At 45.4% G+C, this 24,058-nt stretch overlaps 1 protein-coding gene across 1 annotated transcript in view; it reads right to left on the reverse strand.

The window, feature by feature from the left end:
* The window catches only part of AFAP1L1 (actin filament associated protein 1 like 1), a 78,743-nt gene extending 58,092 nt beyond the window's left edge, over positions 1-20,651 (reverse strand). Inside the window, exon 1 of the mRNA XM_035105263.3 lies at positions 20,203-20,651. Within this exon, the coding sequence (XP_034961154.1) occupies positions 20,203-20,230 (28 nt within the window). The 5' untranslated portion in view covers positions 20,231-20,651. The remainder of the gene's footprint in view (positions 1-20,202) is intronic.
* Between the last annotated feature and the right edge of the window lie 3,407 nt (positions 20,652-24,058).

Here is a 24,058-nt window from a genome sequence, read left to right on the forward strand (position 1 = left end):
ATCAGTGCACGCTGACCAACGCACAGTCCTAGCAGTAAGGCTCTATTCTGATGGCATGATTATCACAACGACTGGTAGTTTCTTATCTGCTGCAGCCTTCATCCACCTTCACAGCCATTGTAACATACCGCTTATTATCTTCCGCCTGTTCTGCCATTGAGGACTTCTTGGAAGTTCTTGGTATAACATTGGGAAATGTTCACTTTTCCTATCTGGGCAGTTATCTTTCCATAAGGGCTGACATTGATGCCAAAATCCAGCATCACCTGAGCTCTGCAAATGCAGCTTTCTCCTGATAAAAATGCAGAATGTTTGAGGACCAGGACATTTGCAGGGAAACCAAAATGCTTGTTTACAAAGCCATTGTATTACCAATCTTACTGTATGCATGTGAAACATGGACCACTTATAAACGCCATTTCCAACTCCTCGAAAGATTTCATCAACAATGTCCCCGAAAATTATTACATATCACTTGGGAAGACAAGCGAACTAATGTCAGTGTACTGGAAGAAGCAAAGATCACCAGTGTCAATCAAAGCAAGGATTCTTCAGCATCAGTTTCGTTGGACTGGCCGACCATGTTGTTGGGATGCTTGATTATCATCTTCCAAAGCAACTACTCTATTCCGAACTTAAAAATGGAAAGCATAATGCTGGTGGTCAACAAAAGCGGTTTAAAGGCAAATCTCAAGGCAAACCTAAAAATAATGTAATATAAACACTGACAATTGGGAAACACTGGCCTGAGAGTGCTCCAATAGGAGAACACCCTTTACCAAAGGTGTCATGGACTTTGAAGAGCTCAGAGGAAGACACATTTGGCAAACCCTCACTGTGATCAACTCCCACCCGGAAACCTATATCTCCACTGTGTTCATGGAAGCCAATCTTACTTGGCTATGAGTGATCGAAGAAGAAGAAGATCATCATTATGCAGAAAGATTGATCCATACTGTAAGTCATGATATAAATATGTTTACCATATTCATAATATGATGTCTCAACAATATCTGAAGGGTCACAGGTTCACCACCCCTGCACTACATATTGATGTCATCAGTGGTGCTTTACTGAGTGACACAAGAATGAATGAATGAATGAATGAGAGAAAAGCTTATAATCTAAGCTTTGATAATGCGAAGATGCAAACAAAGGCAAGGACCGGAGCTGAAAGTAAACAAATGGCAACTGTATATTCTTAGTAAATCATGTTTTTAATTAGACAAGTTCTAATGTGCTTTGAAAAGCAGTTTAAAAAACAACAACACTGTATGAATTCAGCAACAATCAACACACCTGGAAACAGGGCCGTCTTAAGCATATCTAGTTACAGGTAGGTAGCCGTGTTGGTCTGAGTCTAAGCAAAATAAAAAAATTCCTTCAGTAGCACCTTAAAGACCAACTAAGTTTATATTTTGGTATGAGCTTTCGTGTGCATGCACACTTCTTCAGATACCTGTTGATGGACTTCCATTTCATGCGGCTCAATGTGGTGCCTTCCATAGTTCTAGTTACAGGTAGGTAGCTGTGTTGGTCTGAGTCGAAGCAAAATAAAAAAATTCCTTCAGTAGCACCTTAAAGACCAACTAAGTTTATATTTTGGTATGAGCTTTCGTGTGCATGCACACTTCTTCAGATACCTGAAGAATACTTCTTCGTATCTGAAGAAGTGTGCATGCACACGAAAGCTCATACCAAAATATAAACTTAGTTGGCCTTTAAGGTGCTACTGAAGGAATTTTTTTATTAAGCATATCTGGCACTGTGGTGCAAAGATCCCTCCGGCGCCCCCCTTTTCCCAGAGTTGCCGACCTTTTTTTAGGGCTGGAGGAGGTGGGCAGCGACTGGAGGTGGGGAAGAGGCGGAGGCTGGGCGCTGCGCCTCCCGACTCAACTGGGCGCTTCGTGCTGCGGGTGAGGGTGCGTGTGCCTCTCCCACTGAGCATCGGCTTGGTTTTTCCCCTTTTAGCCTTCTGGCGCCCCACAGAATTCGGTGCCTGCAGGCTAAAAGGAAAAAACCGAGCCGGCGCTCGGCGGGAGCGACACATGCACCCTCGCTCACTCAGCGCGCTCGTTTGGTGTTCCCTGGATTGTCACCTGGTGCCCTCCAGAACTTGGCGCCCCGCGCCACTAGCCTCTATGGCTAAGATGGGCCTGCCTGGAAATGGGCAACTGGGGATCAGTCTGTAACCTTCTACATATAATTATCCTAATGTGCAATGGATGCCACATAAAAGAGTGTTCAGAAAATCCGACACAAGGGATCCATCTGGTTATTTAAACAAAACATTTACCCAGGAGGACACAGCCCTACCCCCAGCAGTGAGATGTATACAAAATAAGTTAGATTCACACCACCGAGCCACACAGCTGGATATCAGTGGCAACCACTTATCATTGACTGTTTTAATGGTTTTAATTGTTGCTTCAGTGCTGAAAGAAGCCTTGAACTGCAATAATGAGGAAGCAACAGGGAAAGAAAATATTATTGGGTTCCTTAAAAGAATCTCTGAAAACATTTTTGTGGTCGGCTAACCAGAAAGAAGGAGCAAATAGAACTGAAAGCTTTCCAGCTGTTTAGCATACTAACAGCCCCAGGGCTTTTGAACTAGGTATTGGGGGGGGATTAAAACATGCCGCACTATGTAAGATGCCTGTTGTGTATCTTTACTAATAATGGGCTGTGTGAAAGGTTGAGAGATTAAGCAATTTAATCAGGCCAATCATCTCCTGGTTGAGGTCTCAGCATCATAAAAGGGTCCAGAAGCTCATCTGTTTCCCTTTGTTTTCACTGCATTTGCCTGTCATGTTACACCTGAACAGCCCACCACCACCCCTATTCCCTTATTCCACCTTCTATCCTTTCCTCAAAGCCTGTAATGTCCTCTCTAAACCATCATCTCCCACCACGATTATTACAGGTTGAGCATTCAGTAGGGAAGGCTCAATATGCTTCATCGAATTCACGTCCATGTAAACTCTCCAGGCAAGGACTAGCATTGCTTCTGTGTTCCAAATATCATCATTGATAATATGAAGTAATGGCTATGCATTCCTAAAAACACAGAATTTAGGGTTGAGTTCACTACCCTTTGCCACAGAAGAATTGCCGAATACTTTGCTAGCCTTCTTTTGCTAGAGTCTGCCGCACAGCCCATTTCAACTCACTGTAGCACTTGGGAGAGGTGGGTAACCAATTGTATTTTCCTGACTCCCTTTGTTCTGGGTTAGCCAGTATTTTTACACAGTTAACTCAGAAGGAGCCATATCCTGCCCTGCCTTCAACACACAGCCAGCCAAGGCACAGAAGAGAGGAATGGAATGTTGGGTGGGCTTATGAATTATTAGCTGTGACCACCAGGAAGATAAATTTGGAAATGAGAGATGGCGCATAGATACCTGGGGCTTCCTAAATTACACCCTTCAACAGTCTGTGCTCTGAGGGGGCGGGGTAGGAGGGAGTTTTCCAGGGGACAGCAAGGATCGCTATCTAGATTCTATACAGACAGAATGCAGGCTGCTTTAGTAATACACACACTATGTACATATGTACACACAGGTGATATGGAAATTTAATTCGGTGTGTGGCCTCTGGGTTCTGGGTCAAAGTAATCTTGCAGCCCACTTGGTCACAGAGGTGGGATGGCCCTGTATTGAAGGTATATGTGGGGGTGGGGAAGGAGGGAGGGTCTACAGCTGCTTTGAGATCAAATGTTATCAAGCCACACCAGCAGCGTATGCTCGATGTTAGCAGAACCCAGAACCTGGGTGATTTAGATAGGAATCTAGGAGTATATTACGGCTCTTTTCTGGCGCATGCCATGACTTTCTGCATAACAAAGGGAGCATCAAGGGGCTTGCAGAAGAGAGGGCCGGCATGTCCTTTTAAAGAAACTGCCAGACCTGCTGAGTAATGTATGAAAACAAACTTTTAAGACCAAAGGAGAGAATGTTAATATTACTCACAATCTAGAATAAACTTGCTTTTCAAAGCCAAGCTCTGGTGCGGGCCTCTTCAAAACAATCACTGTGGAGTAGAGAAAAGCAGCAGGTTTTGCAGGGCTTTGGCACCCTGCCCTGCCCAGAGATACAGGAGACTGAGACACAAAGACAGGAGTGCCCAGGGGAGGTTGGAGAGCAAAGCTCAGAGCTGCTCAGTGGGCCAAGGCGGAAGGGCAGACCCCTGATGGAAGGGGAGAATGCAATCTCCCCCTCTGTGGTGTTGTTTTCCAGCTCCCCCAGCTGAAGTTCCCCTCACAAGCCCAAGGGAATGGCATTTCCTGCTCTTGGGCACTCTCTCTTTCCCAAACTGAGATTGGTTTTGGGAAATGGGACAGTGTAAATAGCTTATGAATAAAACCCACAGACAAGGGGGGAAAGGGCCTTTGGAGAGCCTCCGGGAAACTGTGGCCATCAGACAGGAGAGGCATTTATATCGACAGACAAGCTAAACAGGAATGGTCAAATGAAGATGCAATCCCACCCCCAAAAAAAAGACAGAAGGAGGAGACAGTTTTGAGACCCTTTCTGGGAAGGATCATGATTCCCCCTCCAAGCGAAAAAGAGAAACTGAGGCAGCCTTCAGTATGGGTAATATTTTATGCCTCCCAAAATGGGGTTGTTTGGCTGGTGAGTACATCATTTTATATGTTCTTCTATTATTTTTTCCACCAGCTGAGGTAGAGCCAAGGACTCTGGGCCTGGGAGCCATGATCCAGGTCTGCAGATGATGCAGAATCCTAGGTGAGATACCAAGGAACAGGGGACCATAGAACATAAGAGGAACCTGCAGGATCAGGCCAGTGGCCCATCTAACCCAGCATCCTGTGCTCATAATGACCAACCAGATGCCCACCGGAAGCCTGAAAAGCAGGACCTGAGCACAAGAACCCTCTCCTGCGTTTTCCAGCAACTGGTATTTGGCAGCATGATGCCTCTGACAATGGAGGTTGATAGAACATAGCTGTTATTGTGGCCAGTAGCCACAGATTTTTGGCAGGTCTTGATCATGGGAACCTGGCCTCTCTCCTTCTGTGCAACTGATATGCATGTTTATTCTGAAATAAGAGCCATTCTCTGCAACGGTCCTTCTAGCTAATTGTCTCTGCAGGACTTCCACCACAATCCTCTGCTCCTCTCCATAGTACCATAATTCGGAAGCTGGGGAAGGGGATCAGGGACTTGTTTTAATGTCAATCATCTAAGATGCTCCAAGCACATCCGTGTCCCAGCACCAAAATGGCCAGCCCTAACCTTCTGCTCTACCTCACAGCTGGAAAAAGGGCAAGGCATTTTGCACATCGCTGAAGCTCAGCACGGGATGATCCCTGCTCCCTCCAGAGCACCAAGCTAGAGAGGAGGGACTGGGACTTTTTGCAGCACCCTCACCAGAAGGCGATGAAATGTCCTGGTGAAGAGTGGGACCCCGACATGGGAAGAAAGGAAGTGGCAGGGACTTGAACCCTTTGCTTCCTCTTGTGGTCCCAGCTGAGCCCCCTGCATCTGCAATTTGCAATGCAAGGGGCAAGAAGAGAGAATCTCCCATAGGAGTTGTTTTAATCCATGGAAATTGTAGACACTGGGTGGGGAGGGAATCCAGATTGGGACCTCAACAAGGGTGGGGGGAGGGAACAACAGCTAAAGTCCTACTCTCTGGATCCCAAATGCTAGGTATTTCTGCCAGAAAAAAATCCTGCACACAAAGAGCACATGATGTAGTTGGTGCCATGTATTGCCTGGCCCTTTCAGTAGCCCTCCAGCTTTGAAGCATTGCTGCCCTCTTCAAAGAGAAGGGCACAGCAAGAGCAAAAGAGCCACGGCTTCCCAGAGTTAGCAAGAGCTAGAAAGCCCCCCAACAGCTCCCAAGACATGAGTGAAACATCTTTCCGCTACAGGAACTGCAAGAACCTGGATGCAATACCAGGAAATCCTGCTCCGGCTGATGCTTCCTCAGAGCATCTAAAACAAGAGCTCCACCCAACTCATCAGGATTACTTTAGTTCAGCCTGCTCCCTCCCCTCCCCACCCCACCCCCCAAATGCTGTTGCCAAATTGGTATCTTAAATGTTATCCAGTACCACCAGAAACCTGGATTAGAGGTTTGACTTGTGCGGTCTTTGGCTAATTATACAGACTTGCTGCATTCTAGCAGTCTTATCCTTTGACTCTCCAGTACTGCTATAGTATGGGCTGCAAACATATACATACAGTGGTACCTTGTATCTCAAATGGCTTACTTCTCAAACAAATCGACTCCCAAACACCGCAAACCTGGAACTAAGTTTTCCAGTTTGCAAACGTTTTTCAGAAGCTCAACGCAGCTTCCGCTTGAGTGCAGGAAGCTCCTGCAGCCAATTGGAAGCTGCATCTTGGTTTTCAAGGACCAAGGTACCACTGTACTCACTTATTTGGGAGAAACTCCCGCTGAATTTATTCGGGCCCACTTCTGATTGGGCACGCATAGGATTCCACTGAAAGTTCAAATGATTTCAGCTGGACAAGAGTCAAGTACATGCCTAACTTTGGAAACTGACCACTTTAACCGCATGGTTCAAACCGCTGTAGGAAGAGTCTATGATCAAAAAGCATGCAGAGTTGAATCATGTTTACATTTAGATTATAGCCCCATCCCCACCCCAAGTAAATGAAGCCCAAGGAATGTGGGGAGATTGCTTAGGTTTCAAAAGGTTAAAGAAAACAGAACTCTTTTGTGGCAACACAGGCTGATAAGAAGACCATACAGAAGATAGTGAGATAGTGGAAAAACTGAAATGAAGTGCTCAGCAGAAACTAAATGCTTTTGTTGGGGTAGGAAGCAATGTATACACAAATACCCGGAATCTGAGCATAACCGCATAGGAGACTCACGGGATGTAGTACTGTAATAGTATCCCATCTTTCTTTTCTTCTTTTTAAAAAAGTTGGTTTCTAGTTCTCATGCTGTGAAAATGGGTTTGAAGGTATCTGGGCAATGTCAAGAGTTGTGGGGTGGGTATTAAGATTTCTGTCGGTGAAAGGCATCAATGCCTCTTTTAGCTCATGGTCTGGCTCAATATAAGGTAGCTTCCTAAGTCCCTTCTGCGTGTGACAGAAGACTCAGGACAAGGCAGTCTCCAACCTCAAATAGTGGCTGGATACCCAGGCCAGCCAAAATTCAAGAACCCCTGTTCAAAACACATCCTTTATTCCATAGCTTTAGGGAGCATCTGCCTGAGGGTTACTCTTTCCACTTGCCCCCATTAAAACACACTCACAAACTTTCTGAAGTCAGAAGTGACTTCAGTTCATTCTCTGCCTCCAAAATCTCCATTTCCCCCAAATCCCAGAAGGAGTAATTTTGGAAATGTATTTTGATCCTTGCCTTTTCCATTGCACAGATTACTACCAGGAGTCCGAAACCTCCTTATCTCTCTTTTCTGCTATACAGTATATGACTGAGCAACACAAGGCATCCCACACAGAGACCACACGTTCCACATAGTCCTTTTGTCATAGCAACTTGGAAAGAGGGTGTGAGCTGCCTTATGGTTACCCCCTGGCTCTGCTGGCTCATTGTAATGTGATCTGTTAATAGAGGCTCTCCACACAGAAGCCTGGCTGGCTGCAACAGCTGTGTAGTAACTAGAGACTTCCCCCTGTCTCACCATATGGTGGTGGAGTATGCAGAAAGAAGGAGTGCTCCAGTCCCTCAGTTGTACTCCGTTTGATAATTCCAGGCTCAGCTGAGTGAGAACAGGACAAGAGCACACACACAGTCTCTCTATCTTAAGCCAAGTCCAGCCCTCCCATTTCCACCCACTGCTGGATATTCAGGTGCAGCACCAAGGCCACGGGTTGTGACGGCACTTCCTGTCAATACAGCCCGTCCTTTGCTAGGGAGATTAGCTTCTAACCTCTCCACAAGCAGTAACACTGGAAACTTGTGTGCAGCTCTGTTGAACAAGGTTATAGGAATTTTCCCTGGATGGAAATCTAGTTCCCTAGAAACAGTGACCCTGGTTGAGGACCTACCCTGCATATCCCATTATGGACCAACTTCTTGCCCACTTTCTCCTCTAAAGCAGGAGCTCAGTGGTGGTGGGCAGGCAGGCTAGCTAGCTGAGCCTTAAGAGGGATGCAATCTGTACGGTTCCTCAATCATGGTGCTTCTGATGATACAAGACCACATACGAATATTGCAGTATCATCCAGAAAGGGTTGAGTCCCAGCGCTAGCCCAAAGGCGTGGTTGGCAACCATGCCATTTTTGCTCCAGGTCAACAGTGCACATGCAACAGTTCATAGGATAAGTCCCAGATCTATTAAAGTGAAGAGCAAAACACACCTGGGAAGTCAGCTGCAGCAATCTAGATATTCCTGGCACATTGTCATTCAGCATATTTCCTTGGAGTTTTATGCCTGGCACTCATCACTGAACACAACATGCAAGAAGCCCATTCAATAGACATTTTTGGTTGCCAAAAATGGCCTATTGCAGCTGTTCAGTAAGCCAATTATAGAACTGTAGAGCTGGAATGGATCCTGAGGATCATCTAGTCCGGCCCCTCTACAATGTACGAATATGCAGCTGTTCCATATGGGGATCGAGCCTACAGCCTTGGTGCTATCAGCACCATGCTCTATCCAGCTGAGCTATCCTGTTTTATCTGTGTTATCAGGAGATGAACAAGAAATTCTGCCCCATCACCTACTGCAGATGGGCAACAGTCAAGTCCATGAACTAATACACAATTCACATAAAAGACATTGTCAATATCACATTTTTATCAGAAACTGTTGATACATGTTTAATTTGGTGTTTATAATAAAAATATTGGTACCATATGCAGGGATTTATGTTATGCAAATTGAACCATGGAAAGAGAAGAAGGTTCAAAAGCTGAATGTTCTAAATTGTAAAACAGAAAATTTAATAAAAATTATATTTTTAAAAATGAAATGCTTGCAAATTGAGAATCTTTAGGTGCAAAACGCACCTGGCACCCTGCCATCAAGCCACATGTTCCCTCTGGAAACTGTTATTTCCAAGTTACACAACCTCTAGAGATCAAATCCATTTTCCCCCTACTAGATTGTGCAGCATCCTGAGGGAGAATGAATCAGTCACTAATGGCCTGAGTGTGGAAATGGAAAGGGGGCCCTGACTGGAGCTTTGCTGACTGGTTTCAATTTAGTGATTTCCACTGCTAAAAAGTTAGGCTACTGGAAGCTCAAGCGGCGGCTGGTCTGTTTGACAAGGGAGCAGCTACAACAATAATCAGAAAGCAATGCTTGAGCAGCCCACAAGTTCTCTCCCTCCTCTGCCTATATCTTGACATTGGATTTTCAATTATGTCTGGGCTTATTTCCATATTTCCTTTGTTCCTATCTAAGCACAGCTGATCACAAAGATAAATTGCTCTCATGTATAAATGACTATAATTTGCACTATGCACGCCCTGTGCTCAAGCGTTGGTGGAAGAATGCAAAAGGCAGAGGAGGGGCAGAATCGTGGTGATGTCATCTGCACAGTGGTGATGAAAGTTTGGATACCCTGAAGTCTGCAGGCACAGTATCAGAGGCAAAAGCTGAATGGGAATTCTCTGGCAGGTCTTTAAGGAAGGGCGTCACAAAATCTAGGGTCTGTGCCAAACTTGAGGAACCTGTGACCATCCACATGTTGCTGGACTACAATCCCCATCAGACCCTGCCAGCATAGCCAATGATCAGGGGCGATGGGAACAGCAACAACTAGAGGGCCACAAAAACCCCAGGCTTGGTCTAGGCAGTAGAGATGTCGTGTGCTGCAGTGGTTGGACTAGGTAGGGCCTGGGAGATAAGAGTTCAAATCCCCACTCAGCCATGAAGCTTACTGGATAGATCAGACACCCCCAAACTGCGGCCCTCCAGATGTTTTGGCCTACAACTCCCATGATCCCTAGCTAACAGGACCAGTGGTTGGGGAAGATGGGAATTGTAGTCCAAAACATCTGGAGGGCCGAAGTCTGGGGATGCCTGGGGTAGATAGAGAAGTGTCAGGAATAAAAGTAAAGAAAAATGAGCCCAAGCTGAAAGCATTTGCAGGTGATTTGGTAATAACCATGGAAAATCCAAAAAATTATCTCCCAAAAGTAATGAATATAATACGAGTTTGGTCAAGTGGCAGGATTTAAATAAAATAAAAGTAAAAGTAAATTGTTATTAAAAAATCTTAAAGAATCTGAAAGGAAAGAAATGACAGAAATGACAGGGATAGAAGTACATAAAAAATTAAAATATTTGGGTGTATGGATAACAGCAAAAAAATATAAATATTTTAAAAGATAATTATGAATTTTTTTTGCATGAAATCAAGAAATTTGGAAACATGGAATAGGATGAATCTCTCTCTAATGGGAAGAATTTCAACTATAAAAATGAATGTACTTCCAAGAATGTTATTTCTCTTCCAAACTATTCCAGTAATAACGGGGAATGCATGCTTCAAAGAATGGCAAAGAGAGATTTCAATATTTGTCTGGAATGGGAAAAAGCCAAGGATAAAAAATAAGATATTAACAGATGTGAAGGAAAGAGGCGGATTCTCATTTCCAGACTTAGAATTGTATTATGAAGCTGCATCCCTAATATGGATCTGGGATTGGATCAAGTTAGATAGGGAGGAAATAACAGAATTGGAAGGACATGACAACAGGTTTGGATGGCATGCTTATTTATGGTATGGAAAAGCAAAAATACACAAAGGGTTTCACAATCATATAACAAGGAGTCACTGTTCAAAGTGTGGGAAAAATATAAAGACTTATTAGAACCTAAGACACCTTGGTGGTTATCACCTATTGAGGCATTGTCACTTAAAACATTGGAAAAAAAGAAAGAATTGCCAACATACAGAGACTTATTGGTAGAACAAGAGGGAAACCTAAAATTGAAAGAATATGAAGAAATAAAGGAACATCTTCAAAGTTAGTCGCACCATTGACAGTTAAAGGATATCTTCAAAGAGGACAATAAGAAAGGTTTTTCATATTCGGTTTCCAAATTCTAAAAGGAAATGATAGAAGAGAATTCAAAACTATTAAAAAAAGGCATATAATATCCTTTTGGAGTGGGAAACTAAAGATGAAGAAGTAAAATCGGTAATGATTAAATGGGCACAAGATATAGGTCACAATATACAATTTGAAGATTGGATAACATTGTGGAAAGTAAATTTGAAATTTACGGATTGTATATTGTTGAGAGAGAATTACATGAAGATGATGTATAGATGGTACGTATCACCAGTCAAATTGGCAAAAATGTATAAAAATGAAAAGAGTGTTGGAGGTGTGAGGTTGAAGGTACTTTTTATCATATGTGGTGGGATTGTAAAAATGTAAAATTGTATTGGGAAATGATATATAATGAATTGAAGAAAATGTTGAAAATAACATTTGTTAAACAACCAGAGGCCTTCCTGTTAGGCATTTTAGGTCAAGATCTGCCGAAAGGGAAGAGGTCACTATTCATGTATGCTACTACGGTGGCAAAAATTTTGATAGCACAAAAGTGGAAGACTGAAGAAATGCCAACTAACTTCGAGAAAAAGTCAACAGTGACTTTGAAAAAGAATGGGAACCATTTATAATATACCTGCAGAAACAAAGGAAGAATATTGACTTGATGGCAGGATTTAAATACACTCACATCTTTATTAAAAAAGAACATTTAAAATGATAAAGAAAAAATATAGTGAACCCTTTAGGAAACAGCAGTATGTAATAAGGGGGAAACAAACCAGTGGAAGTTGGGGGAAGCGCAGGAGGGGAGGGGAGGGAAGAGGTGATTTAATATAAATGTTATTGTTATGAGATGTATGTAATGATAGAAAAAGAAAAGTGAATAAAAAATAAATTAAAAAAGAAGAAGAAGCTTACTGGATGACCTTGGGCCAGACACCTTCTCTCAACCCAACCTGCCCCACAGGTTTGTTGTGAGAATGAAATGGGGAGATTAAGAGTCCACCACTCTGAACTCCTTGGAGGAAAGGGGTAGCCCATCCATGAGGATGCAAGGCAGGAGGGAAGCAAACACTTTGATGAATCTGGTCTCCATTTAATGCTCACCTTCCTCTACAGGACCTGGGTGAGCACCTTGACTCAAAACCCCAAACAGACTGGATCAGGCCAGTCTAGAATCCCAGAATCCTGTTCTTATAGTGGCCAGCCTGATGCAAGGAGGGCCCAAGCACAAGTGTAGTCTCCCCTCCTGCGGTTTCCAGCAGCTGACATTCAGAAGCATGGCTGCCTTCTCCTTCTTTGCCACGTATTATAAAGAGCTGGCCTTGCATTGATTCTCCTTCCATTGCAGTGACTCAGTTGCCAAGAGACAGAATTGCAACAATGTAGGGGAGGGCTGCTCTCCGTAGCAGCTGGGGGTGCGGTGATCCTATCCCCAACCCTCTTTCACAACACACACCCTTGAATTTGGCTGCGTTTTAGGAGAGGGTGGAATTCCCAAAGTGGATTTTAGGCAGAAGATCAAGAATGATTCAGGATTCCGCCCACCCAATCCAATGTCACCCTTTCTCTGTGGCAAGGCTGCATACTGGTCTGAAGTGATCACACACAAGGAACTGAAGGGTTCCCTGTGTTACGCTCTTGGGTTAAAACACACACACACGGGACTTTGCAACAGGAAGAAAATTTGTATGTAACATATTTTTTAAAGCAACTGAAATACTAAAGAGTCTGACTGTACAAGCAAAGGGTGCTGTGAACAGGAATACAACTTTTACAAGTCTGTTGTTGTACAGCACTTCACCACACTGTCGGGGTTCCATCACGTGCACCCAGGGGAACCAGAGGGTACACTGCTAACACAGAGAGTGTTCTCTACTGGAACTCACAGCACCTTGAGGGATAAATTAGGTTGAGGAAATAGTGGTGAAGGAGGGCGAGTTATCTCTTCACTCTCTGCATCAAGATGGCTAGTCATGGATCTCATCCCTTTGGCCCTTAGACAACATCTCTCACACAAGGGCTGCGTACCAAAACTAAAGTGACAGGTTGCCAAGCTTTGGAATCAGCATCGCAAGCACCTGCAGGGAGTCTGGGAATAATGTTGGCCAGAGTAGCACACTAGCCCTGGCTTTGATGTTAAACAGGTCACTCTCTTTCCTAACATGTTGGGTGTTTAAGCACCCAAGGAGTTCAAATGCACCATTGCACCAGAGAAGATTTCCCATAACCTATGGTCTTGTTAGTCACATGCTTGGGGCTGACCCAGGGGTGTAGGAAGGGGGTTCAGGGGGTGCGGTCCACCCCGGGTGTCATCCTTGAGGGGGGTGACAAAATGGCACACCGTGGGGGTCGGCACTTACCGCGGGGCCTGGCCTGCAGTGCACCCGGGCTACATCTCTCTCCTGGGAGTGACACTGTGGCTCGGGGCCCTGCACTGCCCGAAACGGCAATGTGAGGCTTGGACCATTGTGGCGCCCCTGTGCACAGATTGCTCTGCCCCCGCCGCTCCGGGTGCCGGAGTAGCTAGCTATACCCCTGGGCCGATCTTTCAACTCATACAAACTGGAGCGGGTAGTTGTCTCCACTCTGCTACAATCTATAAGTATGCTCAGGAAGTGAGTGACAGCTGGCTAGCAGAACCAGGACTGTAATGGACGGATCAATATTCATGTCCAATCATTCTCAGGAAGGATCTGCAAACACATCCACTATAGCCACCATTCAACAAGCATCCCTTCCCTCACCTCTGACTTTCTGTTGCACTTTGGATGCACTCAGAACTTCTAAAAAGATCAATGGACAGGTAAACCCACAAGAGAAATCCAGCAGGATCAAATCCAAGGTCCATCTAGTCCTGCATTCTGCTCCCCAGTGGCCAGCCACATGCCTCTTTAGAAGCCCACAAGCACGGCATGATGGAAATAGCCCACTCCCACCATAGCTCCCCAGATGGAACTTCGCTTCTCATGCCATGCCTGCAGCTTAGGCAACAGAAAGCGTCTCATCACCAACTTAATTCTGTTCTGCAGTTTGGAGGCATCACAGACATGACTCTCCCTTTCCCCCACATCCTCTGTGCACACCAGAGGACTCAAGGGAGGGACAAGATTAATGGTGACCACAACATGTTTGCCAGATGCCAAGGCCACCCAAAATATGTGGGCCCCGACTTCTTTGTCAACATCAAATAAAAATATATATGAAAGTCTGGGCACAGAAGGGTTTTTAGGGGGTGGTGGAACCTTGGGCTGTTTGAAGGCAAGTAAAAGACAATGGGCTGCTCTAGTTGTACTTTTTATTGTGCATTTATGATGTTTTGTGCTCATGATGGTACCTGGACAGTTATGCATAATTGTGCTTTCAATACTGTGTGTGCCTGCAAATGTTTCAGGTCAAACAATTTGCTTCTAATTGGAGCATTCCCCATACTGGTAGTTTCATGCTAAAATCCTGTAGCTTTTTATACCACAAATGTTCCAGGAGTGTTGTTGCTTTTGTTCCATTTTTGTTGTGCTATAGCAAAGAGTGCTTCTGTGGATGACAATGTGCTAACCTTCACTGGAAAACAACTAATAAAGTGGAATGGCTCAGTATAAATCCACTATCATCGCATCAACAACATGTTGCAGAATACACACAAATCCCCACCAGTCTAGAGGGACCCAACAGCATTCTGCAGAAACTAATGATAATGGCCTGGCCAAGAGAGGTCCATTAATTTTAACAGATCTACTCTGAATTAAACTTAGTTGAATAACCACCCACAGTGACTTATCCTCAGGGTGTACTATTAAAAGATGCCACAGTCTCTTCTTCTTAATGCATGACTTTCAAAGGCGAGGTCTGCCTGTTTCAAATCCTTAGCTCATTCATCCACAGTGATGCCAACTGGCTTCTATGGAAATGGAGATACAATTAAGTACACAGACAGCAAAAGCTGTGATATTTTAGAGGGAGGGGAATATCTCTCAGGACTGACGGGATAATGACCCAAAAATAAATGAATCTGAATTTGAATTCACAGCTACCCCTCCCACCCCCAGCCATTTTGAACAATAGATTTGTGGGTTCTTCTGGTAAGAGTATGGAATCTCTTTTTCCTGTCCTGTAAATATTTAAATAGCTGTCAGACAAGATGGGACAGCATAGTCTGAAAAGTATTAAGACAATAGATTTTAAGGGGCTATAAACCGCATCACAGGCTACATGTCTGCACTCTGGAATTCAAACTCGGCCCTCCAGCTGTTTTGGGACTACAATTCCCATCATCCCTGACCACTGGTCCTGTTAGCTAGGGATGATGGGAGCTGTAGTCCCAAAACAGCTGGAGGGCTGAGTTTGGGGATGCCTGGTCTAGGAGACAATAAGGGCATTTTGGCCGAAATTATCACATTTGGGCTACTGGCAAGAAACTCAGCCAATCCTCTCCCCCCACCCACCCCCTGTGCTTCTGTTAACAACCATCACTTGGGAGGTTAAGGTGGTGTGTATGCAAGTGTAGGGAAGCAGGATGAGAGTCTTCCTGCTCACTCTGAAGAACACAGTCCTGGAGCCTTTTCTTTCCCTTCTTTCTTTCGGAGAATCATTAAGAAATCGAGAATGCTCAGCTGCACTCCTTAGTCATTCTCCTAGCTCCAGGATTGTGAGACCCTGTCAGCATATAACACTTCTGATCAAAAGATCTGAACTGGTTGCTGATTTGTTATTGCACCAAGTTTAAGGTGCTACAATTGGTAACGGTTTGCTTGGGAGCAGTTTATTTTACTCCACATGTGCCCATTCAACTGCTCCCCCCCCCGGAACTGGAACTGTTCTAGGTGCCCCAACATACTTGCTGCACACTTGTAAGATATGGGTCTTTTAGTGGGGTAGCCCCTAAACTTTGGAACTCCCTGTCTATTGACATCAGGTAAGCATCTTCACTGTTTTCCTTTCAGTGCCTGCTTAAAACATTTTTGCTTAAGCAAGCCTATCCAGACACGTGAATATTGACATGCTTTAATCTCTTCTTAAAGGTAAAGGGACCCCTGACCATTAGGTCCAGTCGTGGACGACTCTGGAGTTGTGGCACTCATCTCGCTTTACTGGCCGAGGGAGCCGGCGTATAGCTTCCAGGTCATGTGGCCAGCATGACAAAGTCGCTTCTGGTGAACCAGAGCAGCACACAGAAACGCCGTTTACCTTTCCGCTGGAGCGGTACCTATTTATCTACTTGCACTTCGTGCTTTCGAACTGCTAGGTTGGCAGGAGCAGGGACCAAGCAAAGGGAGTTCACCCCGTCACAGGGATTCGAATCACCAGCCTTCTGATCAGCAAGCCCTAGGCTCTGTGGTTTAACCCACAGCGCCGCCCTAGTCTGCTGTAATTTCAATTATCTTTTAAGTGCTTTTATAACTTGTTTTAAGCTGTTTTTGCTGATAAATTTAGTATTTCTCCTAAACTGCTTACAAGTTTTCTTAGGATCAAGTGTTACATAAATTTTGTTTAAAAACAAAAGAAATTAGCACGTGCAAATTTATGTCTATGGGCCCATGCCTCAAATCTCTTAAGTCCCCAACATTGCTCCTGCATCTCACCATTATGAAGGGCATATTCAGTCCCATTTTACAGATGAAAGCACCAAACCTAGGCCACTATTTATGTTCTTCGGCGTTTAGATTTCATGAAGTGGATCATGCATTTCAAGATTAAGATTTTTCTCCGAGGGCTAGCTCCACTTTCTTCATGCTTGAAGGGACTCGCTCCGCAAGGGCACTAAGTGTACCATGTCTTAGCTGCGTTTCAACAGCAGGCCTTTTTTTAAATTGAAAAATGAACAATATATGCACATCAGGCTCGTTGCCTCTAAGCAAAGTATGCACATGATTATCTGCAGACTTGGCTCACGATATTTCAGAAGTGGCTTTCAGCACTCAACAAGTTCCCCCACTGGGGAAGCAAGGCAGTCAGAATTCCCAAGAAAAACATTGCAAGAGGCATTCCCTTATCAACAGTCAGCAGAAATGCTTCCTGCTTCAGGAGGGATGCGAGAATGAAGCAGTGCCAAGCCTTTTGCCCAGCCTCAAGAGCTGGCTGAGTAACAGGATGCAGGCCCCAAGCAGAGCATGGGTTGGCCTCCAAATGCTCAATCACTTACAAGTGGGGAGGAGGAGACCACTTCGTTTCCATAGAGGAAGCATCACCCATCCTCTTACATGGAGGAAAAAGGAGAACTCTTGACCTTCAGAGGATCTGCAATGGGCTGATGAGTTTCCACTACTCTTTAAAACATCGCAGGTCCCAATATGTCACTTCTTTTGTAGGGCAGATCTGGAAATGGGGAGTTCACTCTCCTTGCTTCCCCATCCATTCTGCGCCACCCCCTGCCCTGCAGGCAGGATGGTACTGGCATTCTCCCTCCTGTCTAGCGAGGCTTCTCCACCCTAAAAAAATTGCAGCCCTCAGCAAAAGCCTATGGTGGGCAAGTGCAGAAGAGGGTTTATTTATAGCCACAAATCATAGCAAAAAAAACCTTACTGAGACTGCCCCAGCTGCCCAGACTGCTGCTGGAATGTGTTCGCTGTATATAGAGGAGATATACATAGCATTTCCAGACACAAACAGTTTAGATTCTACTCTACATAAGTGTCCCACTTCATTGTGAGAGAGAGAGAGGTGAGAAGCAGAGAGCCATTGCCGCAGATGCTCTCCAAAAGAGGGGCCAAGATCAACACACTTGTGACACAGCACAGAAAACGTATTGCTATCATTATTGTCCTGTCCCCCAAGTTTTCAAAGCAAAAGTTATAGTTCACTTCATTCTGCTGACTGTGGACAGAAGCAAGACACCTTTAGCTTTTCCTCCAAGGGAAACCAGGCCACAACACATTAGCGCTTGCAAAGCAAGCGCACCTGCAAATAAGTTTCGTCATGAGCGAGTGTGTTGTGTCTCCTGCCACGACTCCTTTCCTGCTTTTTTCCTCTGCTTATCTTTCGCTGCATGTACTGAAAACAGATCAAGAACTGCACAGGAATAAGGAAGGGCCATGAGATGGGAAGATCTGCACGTTCAGGACAGTAGCCACTGCAAGCACCACAGCCGCAGTATTCACTGGGTGGAAGCTAACGGGAGGCACGAGCACAGACTTCTAGAAAGCCACACCGTGAGCCCTCCAAGAGCCACTCCAAGTCAAGAGCTGTGCTTTAGAAGTCAACTCTCGCTGAGTTCTTCCCACACCGGCCTTCACACAAGTGCCTCTCTGCTTAGCACCAAGAGCTCGAATGCCAATCCTTATTCAACTACCACAAAGGTAGCATTGAAAAACCAGCCCAGAGACAGAGAGGAAGAGAGAGGGACTCTGGCCAGTGTTAGAAACTGAGATATGAAAGCTAGGAGCTAAATGGCACCTTAAAACAACGGAATGTCTAGGCATGCTTTTTTATAACAAGAATACAAAGCTGAAAATGAATGAACTGCAGCTAAACTATGTTGTTCATTTTTCACATGGTGTTGTCCTTTCCCTGCTCCCCCTCCTAATACTGTATTCTTAAGAGAGTCTCGTATCCAATCTTCAGAGAGTAGCTTGAAGCCGGGAGACACATGTCAAAAGTCAAATCTTGTGCATCCTCAACTGACATGGTGTGGTGACCACCACGTGATCGAGTCTAGACAGATCAATTAAGAGTGGATTCTTGTGATTTTTGGTGCTACCAAAACCAAGCTAATCTCCAACAAGACCCTTGTGCACCCAACAGTTACTTGCTGACTTTTTATTTATTCCATTTTTACTTTGATAATTCCTCCTAGAAGCTCAAGGTGGCTTGCAAGGGTATTCCGCTCCCATTTTATCCTCACAAGCAGGCTAGGCTGAGAGAAGGGAGAGACTGGGGAGACTGACCCAGAGTCACCCAGTGAGCTTCATGGCCAAGTATTTGAACCTGTGTCAACTTGCTCCTGGTCCAGCAATTTAGCCACTAAGCCACTATAAGGTGAGTAATTGAGTAATGCCTCTCCTTTCCAAAACAGCACAGAGATTTGAAAAGCACATATGTCCTGATACAGTCTATTTAAAGTGATTTATCAGCTTTCCCTCTCCCCACCACATCGAACAGAAGAGGCTTCTCTCAACAGAATTCTGCCTAATAACAGAGAAGGCTACAACCCAGGGCATGCTGACTTGGAAGTAAGTCTCCCTGAACTCATAGGATTTGCTTCCAATGAGACATGCACAGGATGGGGCCCAAGAGCATGCTGATGTGTGTGTACAGTTCACAATTAAACAGCTCACGGTGGTGTCTTGCACATGGGGAGTAAACACAACAATCCCTCCTGGCCGAGATCATTCTTACATTAGGTCTTAGGTCATCCTCTCTATTGGTGGAGTAACAGTGAAGAAATAATGAAGTCTGGAGGGAGCCAAGCAGATTCTTCCAGCGCAATTTGGCAACCGCGCGCGCCCACCCCCAAGCGCCCGAGTTACACAAAGCCCCATTAAGACAATGCCATTTACTAACCATTTTGGGCGCGTACATCTAGCTTGTGTTGTTATATTTTTAAATGTCTATCTCACGCAAAAGCGCTTTTCTAAAGCTGTCCTACGATTATTCTCACACGATTACTTTAAAATATATAGATCAGAATCCCATTTGACCACCCACGTTTTCCAAATACTACTCCATGGAAACAAAACTGCGATCACGTCCCCCGCCCTACCGATTTCTAACCTCTCTCCGCCCCACCCCACGTTGAAGCACACAATGGTACATCCCCACGCGGAACGTGCCGTGAATGTGAGCACGCGTGGGCGTGGCACGCTTCATCTTCTGATCAGAATATCGACCGAGGCACAAATCAGCAGCGCGCGAGCCGCGACGGATAGCATGAATAAATATGGCACGCTCAATCGAGCGAGGCTTTCTAGAGAACTGAGCGGGTGCAAACAGGTCTTATTATTGGCATGAGGAGATCTCCCCTAGGAAAGGGCAATCAGGAGCAGCTGACGCTACGGGGCTAAATAAACCGAAGATCTCGCCCCGCCAGGGGATCCCCCGAGGGCCCTGCTCTCGCCAGCTTCCCAATTACGCGGCAACAAGTGTTCGCCCCATCCGGAGCAAGCGGGCCCCGTTCCCCGACAATCCGATCAGACGTCCCCCCACAGCATACCAGCCCCACTCCAGATCCAAACGACCGGATCGATACAGGCAGCCGCCACCTGGGCGCTGGCCCGGCGTTCTGCTTACCGCTGAGCCTGTCCATGGTCCAGGACATTAATGGGCGAAGGAGAGGCGGCTGTTCTCGTGGCGCCCGTTTCGCTCCGCGGAGAAGACGCTCGCTCTGCGCCCCCCTGGCGAGCGCGCTCGGCTCAGGCGCGGACCAGCCAGATGGATGCGCCCGGCTCCTCCGGCACACAAACGTCAACCTTTAAACCGGCTCCCGCAGATCGCGCAGTCCCTCCCCGCCGCTTCCTCCGCGTCAAATACAGGGTCTTAGCGCCCTTCCAGCAGGACGCGCCGCTCCTCTCCCTTTGCTGGGCGAGCCTCCGCTGGGACAGGGGGCTCGGCTCCAGGCGCTCACCCCGCCCTTCCGGATCAGGTGCGGCCATCGGCATACAATGACAGCAGCCTCAACAGTGCTGCTGAAGGGAAAGGCCCGCCTTTCTCTCGCTGGCTTTCCCCAGGTCCTTTGCCACAATAGCCTCGCAGAGTCAGTCAGCTGCTCCCAATTCCAGGTCTGCGCTCATGTGGGCACCTCCCTGGTCCATAGCTGCCAAGTTATCCCTTTTTTACAGGGATTTTCCCTTATGCTGAATAGGCTTCCTCGTGAGAAAATGGAAAACTTGGCAGCTATGCCCTGGTCTTCTCTTCCCCCATCGATTGGTGCCCCCCAGACACAGGCAGTCACACGCACCCTTACAATACTCGCCGAATTCTCTTTCTCCCTCTCATGCTTGGGTAGCCTTGCATCCATTTCTTTGCTCCCCCCCCCCTCTTATTGGGGGAAAGCTACATAAAACACTCAAGCCTAAAAGTGTCCTCACAGCACTTCTTAGGTTTTCTTCAATATAAAGGTAAAGGGACCCCTGACCATTAGGTCCAGTCGTGACCGACTCTGGGGTTGCGGCGCTCATCTCACATTATTGGCCGAGGGAGCCGGCGTACAGCTTCCAGGTCATGTGGCTAGCATGACAAAGCTGCTTCTGGCGAACCAGAGCAGCACATGGAAACGCCGTTTACCTTCCCGCTGTACCTTACCTATTTATCTACTTGCACTTTGAGGTGCTTTCGAACTGCTAGGTTGGCAGGAGCTGGGACCGAGCAACAGGAGCTCACCCCGTCACAGGGATTCGAACCGCCGACCTTCTGATCAGCAAGCCCTAGGCTCAGTGGTTTAACCCACAGCGCCACCTGGGTCCCATTCCAAATAAAGCTTTGTTGGAGTTTGTGATGCCTCTTGGGTAAGTCTTGACCATAACACAGTTCCACGTTGGTGCTGTCAAATTATCAGCTCTGAGGATTTTCTCCCACTCTCTGTAGGTTTCTGAATGTGACTCTTAAGCAAGAAGGCATTGAGCACACAGGAGGAAAAAATACACAGGGTGAACTAAACTACAATCACTACTAGGTACTGTAGTTCTAAAATTTCCTCTTCTCTCCAGATGCCTGCTATGTAATGTATGCAATAAGAGATGATATATTTCAATAAAGTTGCCTGTTTCTGATATCCAGTAACCGTGTGAGGTTGCTTTGTTAATTTTTCAGCTAATACAGTGATCCCCAGTTGTTGGTACCGTAGATCTAGTAGAGCACTCTCTCTTGTTATTATCAATTTTCTCTATCAGATATCAACATACTGTTCCATTTTGGATCTCCTGGATGACAGAAACAAAATTAGAAGGGCTGATCATGAACCCAAGAGCAAGTCATGAGGAATGGCTAGGTATCTTCGTGTTCAGGGCCAAAATAGTGTGTCCTTGTTCAACTGATAAATACTAACAGAAAATAATTAATAAGGTAAGAACCTTTGGGAATATACAATCTATAATCTGATAAATACTAACAGAAAATAATTAATAAGGTAAGAACCTTTGGGAATATACAATCTATAATTTCCTTTCACAGGGGTGGTCTTCAACTTCAACTCCTTCGGCACAAGAATTTCTGCTTGTGCAGCAGGAGACTTTCATACCCTGCCTTCATTCGCCCTGCATCCTTGCCAAATCTGTGCTGGAAGGTTGGAGGGGGGAACCCAGGACAGTTTTAGAAGGTGTATAGAGGGAGGGGGGGTCCTGTTGCACAAGCATAACTTAGTGCTACACTAGAGGCAAACCATCATTTTTCTAACTTCCCCATAGCATGTAAAGTGAAATGCTTCAGAAGTTCTTTTTCATTCATTCATTCCTTTGGCCAAAAGAAAGCACCCATGAGGACCATACCTCTGGGGTGTGATTCACTAACCACTCAGCTTGGTGTAGGCTCACCAAATCATGTGTGATTCGTTTGATGGCTTGTTGCAACCTTGAAAGTTTTTTCACTTTATGGCCAATCCTATTAACCTCACCCTCAGGCTAGGCGGTGGTCCAGGCATCCTGCTGGCCCATGAATCGGAACTGGAGGGTAAAAGTTCAGGCCTGATGTTAATTACAGGTGTGCATGACTGTTCTCAGTGGTCAAACTGTCAAGTTAAAAGTTCTCAATTGCATTTTCTTCCTTTGCAATAATTTTATTCACCATCCCATTTAAGTAATAATAGATTATATTACACACAAAAAGATGTATTACACGAGAAACTGGTTTTCTTAGAGTCTTGCTAGCCACTGGTTTTTGGATTCATTTTGCTAATGTTCCCAGCAGAATGAGGAATTCTCAGGAGACTAATATTTTGATTCAAGGTGCTTGTACGCAAACCTTAGAACTAACAAGGGAAGGGAAGGTCTTTGGCTGCATACACATTGCCAACCCCCCCCCCCCTGCCTTGTTTCCTCTGTGCTCCTACCCCTTGGTTTTGAAACTGTGCACACAACATTAGTCACATTCCAGATCTCTGGGGAAATACTGCTGTTTGATGCATTTTCCAAACCGGCTTTGATCCAATTGAAAAACCTAAGACACATTCATGTTGCAATTAAGCTGGGGGGGTGTATACATATGAGATGGCCATCATGCAAAGATCACATTTGCACCTGTTGCTCTGCTCAATTTTGCCTCTGGCCCCACCCAGCACTGGCATGTGGCCCCTGGAAGGTTGCTCAGAAGGGAATGCAGCACTTGAAATGAAAGCAGTGTCCCATATCTGGCTTTTTCCATTCACCATGGCTTAATAAGCCCCCATTTAGTGCTAATTTATCTAGTAATCAATGACAAATATATATTGCCTTTCTTCTTTAGCAAACCTGTTCCGCTGATGGGGCTTGTTATCATGCTTCGTTTTTGTCTGAGTGCAGGAGACTCCTTCCCTCGATTGATCCATATAAATCTTTCCACTCTGAGTTGAAGCTAAAGGGAACAGAGCAAAAATGCTGCAGAACCTCATCCCTACAGCAGAGCTTATGGTATGAGTGCGTTCAGGGGAGGCATTATTAGAGGGAAGCAGCTCTTATCTAAAACTAAGCCCGCCCCCCCCTAACTTCTTATGTTTGTAACATACAGATGATCTTAGCATTTAGAAATCCTTTGTCCACACACTTTGCAGTATGCCATCATAGCTGCTACTTGATAATTTGCAAAAGGAACCATTCTCGTGATTTTTTAAAATAAAATGTAGTGGAAATGTACGGCGCTTCAGTGCCCATGTGGTTAATTCAAGTTCCAGTCCAGATCTCAACAAAGTACCGGTCAATAACAATATACCCAACAGTGTTTTGTGCACAAAGTACCTGTGCTATCCATATATTTAAGAGAAGAATTTAGACAGAGCAGCAGTGCAGTCCTATACTTGGTTCAAAGTAAGTCTTGCAGAGTTTAATGAGGCCTGTTCCCATGTTAATAAGAGTTCTTAGAACTGCAGCATCAACGATGCTTATATTTCCAGGTCATAGGAAAAGTGTGAAGTACACAGCTTTGGAAATGTGTGTGAAAACACTGTCTTGTCTCAGTATCC

Source organism: Zootoca vivipara, chromosome 2 (genome assembly GCF_965207765.1).
Source record: "Zootoca vivipara chromosome 2, rZooViv2.hap1.1, whole genome shotgun sequence".
NCBI lineage: Eukaryota > Metazoa > Chordata > Lepidosauria > Squamata > Lacertidae > Zootoca > Zootoca vivipara.